Source organism: Lolium rigidum, chromosome 7, assembly GCF_022539505.1.
Source record: "Lolium rigidum isolate FL_2022 chromosome 7, APGP_CSIRO_Lrig_0.1, whole genome shotgun sequence".
Lineage (NCBI taxonomy): Eukaryota > Viridiplantae > Streptophyta > Magnoliopsida > Poales > Poaceae > Lolium > Lolium rigidum.
Window position 1 is genome coordinate 222,192,022 of NC_061514.1, and position 9,695 is coordinate 222,201,716.

The 9,695-nt window shown below is 46.9% G+C and overlaps 1 protein-coding gene across 2 annotated transcripts; it reads right to left on the reverse strand.

Annotated features, from left to right (window-relative positions):
• Positions 1-3,414: 3,414 nt before the first annotated feature.
• On the reverse strand, positions 3,415-8,801 carry LOC124674568 (TLD domain-containing protein 2). Of its 2 annotated transcripts, XM_047210613.1 has the most exons (9): positions 7,977-8,801; positions 6,437-6,888; positions 6,249-6,321; positions 6,049-6,129; positions 5,862-5,925; positions 5,181-5,268; positions 4,985-5,069; positions 3,801-3,872; positions 3,415-3,648 (listed from the first exon to the last, which is right to left on the reverse strand). In XM_047210613.1, the coding sequence occupies exons 1-8, from the start codon at positions 8,064-8,066 to the stop codon at positions 3,834-3,836; spliced, it is 972 nt and encodes a 323-aa protein (XP_047066569.1). In that variant the 5' UTR covers positions 8,067-8,801; the 3' UTR covers positions 3,415-3,648; positions 3,801-3,833. The 2 variants fall into 2 exon arrangements, with proteins under 2 accessions (XP_047066569.1, XP_047066568.1); XM_047210612.1 differs by lacking the exon at positions 3,415-3,648 and having other exon boundaries at positions 3,665-3,872; positions 7,977-8,800.
• Positions 8,802-9,695: the final 894 nt, after the last annotated feature.

Here is a 9,695-nt window from a genome sequence, read left to right on the forward strand (position 1 = left end):
CGACCATTTCGACCGGCGCAAATGGATGCGCGCGGACGCTAAAATGCGTCGCACCGCTGGAGATGCCCCGAGGCAACAGACCCAAGTAGTACTCTACTTTGCAATGCTACTATAGATCAGCTAAGCTACTATGTTTTTCAAAATTTTGGTGATTGAAATCGACATCTTATGCATATATTGCCTATAAAATGTATCTATCTCCTCCAAGGTCACCTGTGATACCAATAGCATCATGCTCTTAGTTTCCCAATTAACTTGGAAATATTGGAAAATGCAGAAGTTTTTGCGTGAATAATGACATAAACATGAACATTGAAATGTATGGATCTTGAATGTGTGTCATAAACTAGAGAATATGTATCAAGAATTTAATTATTTATTAAACACGAGATGATTCCGAAATAAATAAATAAAAATAAATTTATTTTGTAGAATATATAGGCAAATAATTTAGAAAAGGGCAAAACATAACTATAGCTGCATGAGTAGTTTCTTTAGTCGAACTTAAATTGCCCTGAATCATTTGTTTGCTTGATAGCATGAAGCATGAGCTTCTTATTCGGCCCTCCTATTTTCCCACGATGCATCACCAGATTATCTCATTTTTCCATGTCTAAAATACTTCAGGAAACATTCCATGTTATGTAATTGTTGCTTTAAAAGAACAAAACAACTCATTTCAACATCTGCAACCAATTCAAATTTTGAATTATCACCACAATATAGTGTTATACAGTTGGCGTGGTGTGCCGCCGCGCCCATTTATGCTAGTATAACTTATTCTAGGACATACAATGCATTCCCACGCATACCATTTTTCGAGAAAACGCAAAGGACTCTTTGCGTTTCATTTCATTGAAAAGATAGAAGTTTACAAGCATCCTAGGAGGTGTTACAGGGGTTTATTACAGCTAGGAAATTAGTGCACATCCCAGGTCGTTGGCAGCACGTCTCTCAGTCCCTTAGCACCAGCTGTAGCCCAGGCCGCCGCTTCGTCTTTGATGGTAGCACATAGGTTGCGGATGGAGGGCTGCTGTCCATCGAAAACGCAGCTGCTGTCCATCGAAAACGCAGCTGTTGCGGTGTTTCCAAATCATCCAGGGCACCATCAGGTTATGGTTGCAAGTCCTTTACGCATTGGTTTGGGGGTGTGTTGCCTTGCCACGATCCACCATTCGTTTAGGGATGCATCGTCCTGAGGCGGGGCGGCCTGCAGGACATGCGCAGCCAAGATAGTTTCTCATGCCAAATCTGCCGCGAAAAAGGGCAACCGATGAAGAGGTGGTGAATGGTCTCTGCCTCTTGGTCGCAGAGCAGGCATTTGGCATGGTGCTGCAGGCCTCGCCTGGCGAGTCGATCAGCGGTCCAGCATCGATCGATGTTGGCGAGCCAATGGAAGAATTTGACTCGGTTAGGCGCCCAACTCTTCCATATGAGCTTCCAAGAAGCGCAGTTGGTGGAGCCCTGGAACGATGCGAGATAGGCCGATTTGGCGGTATACTTGTCGCTGTTGTGCCACTTCCAGATCAGGGAGGCATCGTCGGTGGTCAGCTGTGTGTGTTCGACGAGCTGCCATAGGCGTAGGTATTGGCCGAGCTTGTTGATGCCGATGATGCCATGTATATCCTGTGCCCAATGGTTCGCAGCCAAGCCATCGGCCACAGTCCTAGTCTTGCGTCGGCGCTTGTGGATGCAGGCGTAGAGGTCAGGTGCGATCTCGCGGACTGCACGGCCTTCGATCCAGCGATCCTCCCAGAATTTTGCGGTCTGGCCATTGGCGATCGTCATGCTTGTCGAGGCGAAGAAGAAGTCTGCCTCTTCGGTGGTGAATTGTAGGTCCAGACCGGACCAGGCTCGGTTGGTGTCGGTGCGGCTGAGCCATTGCCAGCGCGTGCGGAGGGCTAGGCTTGTCCTATGCAGGTCCTGTATTCGAAGTCCGCCATGGGAGATGGGCCGGCAGACTCGCCGCCAATTGACGTGGCAACTGCCTCCATTTGCTGCGCTCCGCCCCTCCCAAAGGAAGCCTCTCTCGATCTTCTCCATGAGCTTGATCGTCTTCTTCACATGCGCCAATACCAACAGTTGGTGGATAGGGATTGCGCCAAGGACCGATTTCACCAGGGCAAGCCTTCCCGGTTTTTGCATTAGCCTTGATTTCCAAGTGGGCAGTTTGTTTGCCATGCTGTCAACAATTGGCTGCAGTTGCGCTGCTGTCGACCGTCTGATGGTTAGCGGGATCCCAAGGTAGGAGAAGGGGAATTGCACTATGGGGCAGCCCAAGAGCTGTGTCGCCGGTGCAGCCGTCTCTTGGTCGCACTGAATTAGCGTGGCTGAGCTCTTGGCGTAGTTGACGCGCAGGCCAGAAGCGTGGCCAAACAGCGAAAGAATCTCCTTGATAGCCATGGCGTCATTCGCGGATGGGTGACAGAAGATTATCACGTCATCCGCGTACAGCGATATGGAAGGGAGCGTGCATCTAGGGTGTAGCTGCTGTAAGACCGCCATGTCCATTGCTCGTTTGTTGAGCCGTCCGAGGACGTTGACGGCGAGCACGAAGAGCTGAGGGGATCGCCTTGGCGCAGCCCACGGCGGTGCCAAATCGGTTGTCCGGGCTCCCCATTGAGCAGAACTCTTGTGCTTGCCGAGGCGAGTAGGATAGCGACCCAGTCCAGGAATCTGTCGCCAAAACCGAACTGCCGCAGCACCTCGAACAGGAATGGCCAGGATAAGGAGTCGAAGGCCCGTGCCAGGTCCAGTTTGAGCAGTATGCGCGGGGCTCCAAGTTGGTGTAGGAGGCGTGCTGATTGGCGAACGAGGATGAAGTTGTCGTGGACGCTCCTGCCAGTTATGAAGGCGTTTTGGACCGGGCTGACGAGGTCGTTGAGCCGTGGTCCTAGGCGCAGCGACAGGGTTTTGGCGAAGACTTTGGCCACCAAGTGGATCAGGCTTATGGGCCTGTAATCGCCGAGGCAGTGTGCATCGGCACGCTTAGGTAGCAGGGTTAGAAGGGACTGGTTTAGCTTGCAAAACCCCCTGCCGCGAAGCTCGTATAGCTGCTGAAAGACTCTGACAAAATCCTGCTTCACAGTGTTCCAGCAGGCGCGGAGGAATTCCGCGGTGAAGCCGTCAGGTCCTGGGGCTTTTCTAGCAGGGAGCCTCTTGATCGCGTCCCAAATCTCTTCAGCAGCAATGGGCGCATCCCACGCATACCATCATTCCCCTTAAACGGGGTTATTCCGTTTCACTTTAATAAGAAGGACAAAAAAAACTAAGGGTGGATACTTAGTAATACGGCAAAACAGAGCACACAAGGAAACCAGAGCACACAAGGAAACCGTAGACAAGGAAGCCAAATAAGTACAAGAAATAATTTAATTCGTGAACAAACTCATTTTGATAAATGTTGTAATTCCAGATAAATCATTGCCTCAAGACATAAAGAGGAAGTCACAAGCGTTACTGTGACATCGTACTAAAAATGTAATCATCATTCTGCCAGAAAGACAAGCAGGTAATTCATCAGACTATTCAGATCCAGAATCAATAGCAGCACCAGCACCGGCAACTTCACACTTTATTTTCTTACACCAGAGGTACATTGATGTACTAGTATACCCTCAAGTTAAAAAAATGATGTGCACACTGCTGCTGCAAAAACATTCTATGATTCAGAATTGCAGTTCTGGCCTCTAGGGACACAACTTTTTTATATAGCACTAAAAGTAATAGAACAACAATATGAAGTTGATAAACGAGGAAAAAAGAAATATTGTTACAATGTAAGAATAAGTACACCCAACCATTTCATAACATGCAACGGTAGCCATCATCAGCTATGTCGAACCTCCCCGTGAATGGGAGAAACCCCACAGCTGCAGGAAAGAATATGTCACTGTAACATACAAAGTGATTCTTTCAATATCGAGATTGATCGCATGGTATATTCCTTAACAGAAATACTTGACAAATGCAACGAATAGCCAAAGTAGGACCTAAAAATAGTGGGAGGTTAGAGATCTTGAGGGGCCCTCCTTTATCTGCCCGAATTCCGTAGAAACTTTTTTTTTTTGCAATTGCAGCCATAAAAACTTGCTCCAAGAGCACGCAGGATAAGGCAAATGACACACGGTGGCCAACCCCCCTCCGAGCCTGCCGCTGTTCACCACCTCGGCTGCCACCGCGACCTCCCAGGCGCGCCCTCGGCGAATTGGAGGCAGCCAACACTTCGGAGGCTCGGCTGCAAGCGGGTCGAGCTGCCACAGCCTGACCGAGCTCGCTGGCACCTCCCGGGTCGGTGGCCTGCGCCACCGTTCCCCAAGCCACCCCACATCCCCTAGCCGCCTGCGCCTACGTTTTCCACCTCGGCTACCTGCGTCGACCCAATTTGACCTTGTCGCCTACCACCTGTTTGTCTCCAAGATATGTTTTTCTTCTTTTGTACTTTTTGCAAGTTAGTATATAGATGAAAGAATGATACGGATTCTTGTTTCTTGTTAGAATTCTATGAACTTTGTGATTGTCTTCATTAGAATTTTGTTTCATTAATGAACATACCGTTGTAATAATTATCTACTATTTGTTCTGATTTTCCCGAATTTATTTTACTCAATTTAAATTTATTACTGAGTGATTCGGACTACATTTGCACAAATAAAACTAGGAGCTCAAAACTTGGCACTCTAATTTTACCAACCCAGTTTTAGGAAGGCTTGGCTTGCAAAGCTGATTTTTTTTTTGTTTTGCTTCCTTAACATTCTCTCTCCTCTACCCATAACCAATTTGACATCCTAAATTATAGAGGAGCTCTTAGAGATGCCCTTAAAGAACAAGATTTGCAACAAGAGTCCAGAAGGATCACTTTTTTATCAAGATAACACTCAATCTATAAGCAGTACCCATTAGTCTGCTCGGCGTTTCTTAATTAATATGTATTTGAGTCATGTGCTAACATCATTAAACATGACTGTAAATTTAAAAAACGTACCTCAACATTCTTCATTTCAAAATGGGGACCATGAGCCAAACATGAGTTCCCAAATGTATCACATGATCCACTGGTTCCATGTATCCTATTAAGCAAAAATCAAGATATCATGCCAACATTACTGTTCTGTCAAATGAGGAAAAGTATAATCCAACATCACAACTTATAGATCGCCAAAAAAAATATCACAACTTACAAATCTTCATCAAGTCGCAACGCAAAGTTCCCACCACCTCCAAATGCCAAAGTATCTTTCAAGCACAAATAGTAGTACCTGTTTGCACCTGGATATGAATCCATGTAAGCTCTTTGGATTAACAGAAAAACACAATACAACTTAAAATTGATTGTATTAATTAACTATACATACAGTTTTCTGATGACTATCATGAAAACAAAATAAAGCTGTTTCCAAATTGCATCTCATGCTTACAAATATAAAAAAATCATGTTGCCTTGCCATGCTATGTTGTAGTTGTGTTCATTAAGATTTGTCAATATAACTTATATCCTATGAGTGTGTCACATACCGAGCCTCATTTATTTAAAGGTCATATTAGCATGCATTCGAGTTTTCTTATCATATAAAACAATGGATCACCTAAAGTGGCATCATAAAGAATGCCTAGTACCTACTTATAGACTAGTTGAGCGACTCCTAATCCTTGATATAAATGCAGTAAAATAGTGTACGTTGAGACAATATATTTTACTAAGAATTCACTGTTTTACTATATTCCGTAAACTATTTCATTACATTCTGTACAGCATTTTACTAGGGGTGTAAAATAAGCTATTTTAGCTAAGGCGTACCATTTGGGTATACAAAAAGTGTGCCGTGTTCTCACATGTTTTTTTTTTGCAAGATGGTACTTACCAGTTGGTCTAAAAAGTCTTGGTTCACCATAAATAGTTGTGAATACAAATGTCTGATTTGTCCCCTGTTCCATCAAGAATATAATTAAAATTACTAGAAAGCAGGGGGAATCGTGGGGAGATGTGGTCAATATACATGCATGATTTGTTAACGCAAGTGCAGAATGTGTCAGTCAACTATAGCTGACCTGATATTTCCTTTTCTCTGTAGGCCTCAAAGGACCATTCAGTAACCCACCAAAAACAGCCCCTTGCATGTCCCCTACAATCTAATCAAACATGAGGGATAAGAACAGAAGAAAGCCCAATTTTGTGAATCAAACATTCTAAAATAAACTATGCCACAGGTAGCAATAGCACCTTAAAAAGGTAAAATAGTTGGACATACCAATAGGCATGGACCCTGAAGATGCTCACTTCTACGAAGAAGTGTTCTTAGAGATATTCCATGCTTCCAAGTGCTGCACTTCATTTGCCAAAAACAAGAAGGGACCAGGAAATTAAAAGGCAACATTATGCAATGGACGTTCAGAGACAAGAAGTTTGTAAGCATGACATGATGATTTAGCAGTTTACCTATAGAGCAATACCCAGTGGCATCCCTTTAAAGTCCCAGGGAGTGAAGACTGAAAGAACCCAAACAATTTTGGGGATACAAATCTAGACTTTTCCGTTAAATAATAAATAGAGCCTAAGTGGTCTGACGTTGATGTTTCCCCATTAGCATTATGGTTATCCTCGGACCTGTGTGACTCGAGGATATGGTTGTTATTAGAACTTCCATTCATTTCATCTCTCTCACTTTCAGAACCAGACCCTTCGCTCAAGTCTAGCGGACGATCTTTCCATGAGAAATTATTCCCTCTCCATCGCTTAGCAAGTGATTCAGGAGGTAATGGTCTCATACTTCTAGCAAAAGGCGAGGCATCTTCATGTCCTGAGTTTGAGGTTGGCAGAAGGGACATCACATAAGATGATAATGATCCTTTGCTGGGGGAAGTAAAATGCTCTGCTGGAAAAGGTATTGCCTGGAAACGCAATTCATTAGAACAGCTGAACAGAACAAAGTTAGATATGCACTATTTACACTTAACTTGCTGGTGGAATGCATAGTTCAGTTGTACTACCAAAAGTTAATTATAGACAAGTCTATTTGTTAAGTTTGAAACTCCAAAGCGCGGATCTGGTTAAAGATGAGCAACCACGGTAAGCCCCATAGGCGAAAATGTAGAAAAACTGAACAAGGCACGTGCATAGAGCTACTTGTATTGGATGGCTAAAACATTGGCAGGTCCCACAAGTGAAAATATCTGAGATACCAATGCTTAAATTCCTCAAACTAAGTCAAGAGCTTAAGCTATCGGTTTACAGGGCACACATATTTTACAATAAAGCTGTCGTTTTTTTTATCAAGTCAGCTTCAGATTGATTACATTGAACATTATATATATGTCCCAACATTTTCCATTTCATCCGTAATATAACCTGGTTGCGGACCATATATTTTTTAAAACATGGTTGAAAGCGGTACTTCTCATTCCAATAACAAAAATGTAGCATTCACATTTGCTCCTGAATATCAGTCTTGATGCCCAGTTGTCCGAATATCAGAAAATTCGCATCAACCAGCAACGTATTTTATGACATAGCAGCAGAAAAGTTCCATCGTTTGATCAGTCTTGGTGAGCACCCATATTAGCTGGCCCCATTCGGACTGAAGGAAAACTTTGATATGTGTCTCCGTGGAAACAAGATAATTACTCTCTAGAATTCCTGGTGAGGGGCATGGCCAATGTTTCTCAAAGGTAATGTTAACCCTATTCACTAGTCCGCACATCGATATGACAATATGCCGACAGAAACCAGCGTTTCTCAGAGGATTCCACTTGCGTGCCTCCAAGGAGGCGGCTTTCGTCCAGGGCAGTAATCCAAGATCCGGGAACCTCCAAGGTCCCGCCTTCCCGTGTTCCAGGAACCTCCGTAAAGCGAGCAATTCTATTCTACCACGAGATCCAAACCTCCCCAAACAGGAAAAGCAATAACAACAGAAAAACAGATCCGACGCAATGTGAGGCAGGCGTGCCGCTTGCGGATAGGGGTATCCCAGATCACTCACCTGCGGCTGGACGGCGGTGGAGGAGGTGGGAGGGGAGTCGGCCAGGAGGCGGGCGAGCCTGTCGGCCACCTTCTCCTTCCACGCCAGCATTGCCTTCGGTTTCTCTTCTCTCGAAGGGAGTCGGATTTGTGACGAGGAAGCGGCGGGGAAAGGAGACAAGGGAAAGTTTGGTTTGGTAGGTAGGTAAGTTCGGCACGTCCACGGATACAACACGCGGATCGATCGGCGCGTCTGAATCGAATCAACATTTTTTTTCCTCGTAGCATAGAAAACGTATATTTTTTAACAATCAATACCGCATACATTTATCGTAACAAATATTACATGATACAATGATTGGAAAATCTATACATATATATATATCTATACCTAATAATAAAGGAGCTAAGGTTTCTGCCAAAATTTCCGTTCAACTTTTTATTGGACGAATTTACCCTCCCACCAAACCACATACTACTGCATAATGCCATTATGTAACGGTTGGTTCTAAACCAGAAACGAGAGTTCTCCGTCTCGCCCTTTCTCCTGTCCCGCACAGAAACATCCCGTGCCACACACGGACACGAACCGATCCTTACAAAATCGAACCCCGCCCCACGAAAATTCACCCATATGTAGCATGTCTCCTTTGCATACGATTCGCGTAGAAGTCGTGGAAAACCAAATTGAATCTAGATCGATTGCAGCAGGGGGGAAGAAGATCTAGGGACGGAGGATCTCGCGCGGATAGGTTGGTGGAGGAGTAGCCAGGAGCTAGGGAAAGGCTCGGGGCGGGGCTTCAAGAGGGGAGCCCCACGGCGCAACTGCCGGCGAAAATCCGGGCGGATTAGTCGTGGATTGGGCGTTATTCCGCCGCCGGAGGAAAGGGAACTAGGCCGTGGCGGTTTCTGCGCGCGGAGGCATGCTTCTGGGCTCGGTTGCTGGCGAGGGGGAGGCGTTGCGCGGCACAGGAACACCCATCGAGCTCCAGACCGAGCTCAGACCAGGACTTTGGACAGGAGGCATGCACGGGCAGGGTCGCGCAGACCGCCCCCGAAGCAAGAGCGGGACAGTTTTCCCGACGGTCCATCGCGACTGCACTAAAAACGCATGAGCAACAATCAGAGGGGAGGCCCGAGAGGAGGGTCGCGCGTCGCGTCCATGGCGACAACCACGCGGAGCATCAGTCAGTGGGGATGCCCAGGAGGATCCATGGCGACCGCGTTGACGAAGAGGGATCCTGGCGGGGAGGACGTCAGGGATGTGGACGACGCGTGGCGCAGCAGCGACTCCATCCCTAGCGCTGCTCCTCCCGGAACGGTGGTGCCCATGGCCGTGGCCCTCGACCGGGGTCCTCGCGGGGGCGTGGCCGGTGCGGTAGAGGCGTCGGAGACGGATGGGGTCGCGGCGCAGAGGTGAGAAAAGGTTCGCTGGACAGTGGGTGTCGGCCGAAGCGAGCTTGGCGGCGACGACGGAGGAAAACGGCAGGCTCGACTGCCAGGTCGTGAAGCGTTGGGCTTCGAGACGCGTCGTGCGTGCTGCCTGCGAGGCAACAGTTGGGCGAGGGGCGGAGCCGTTGGGCGGTCCTCGCCGGCGTGGTAGAGGCGCATGAGGGAAGCCGGGGATACGGAGGCGCTGGCGTGGACGGAGGTGGCGAGGACGGCCGGAGGTAACGCGGTTGGAAGGCGGCCGGCAGCAGAGCAAGCAGAGAGCAAGAAGAAAATTGGGGATTTTGACTCG

Coding starts and splice junctions, on each gene's coding strand:
- LOC124674568 (XM_047210613.1), bottom strand. CDS start 8,066: ATGCTGGCGTGGAAGGAGAAGGTGGCCGACAGGCTCGCCCGCCTCCTG. Junction 6,322..6,436: donor CACTGGGTATTGCTCTATAG/GTAAACTGCTAA, acceptor AATGAAGTGCAG/CACTTGGAAGCATGGAATAT. Junction 6,130..6,248: donor TTCAGGGTCCATGCCTATTG/GTATGTCCAACT, acceptor ATGTTTGATTAG/ATTGTAGGGGACATGCAAGG.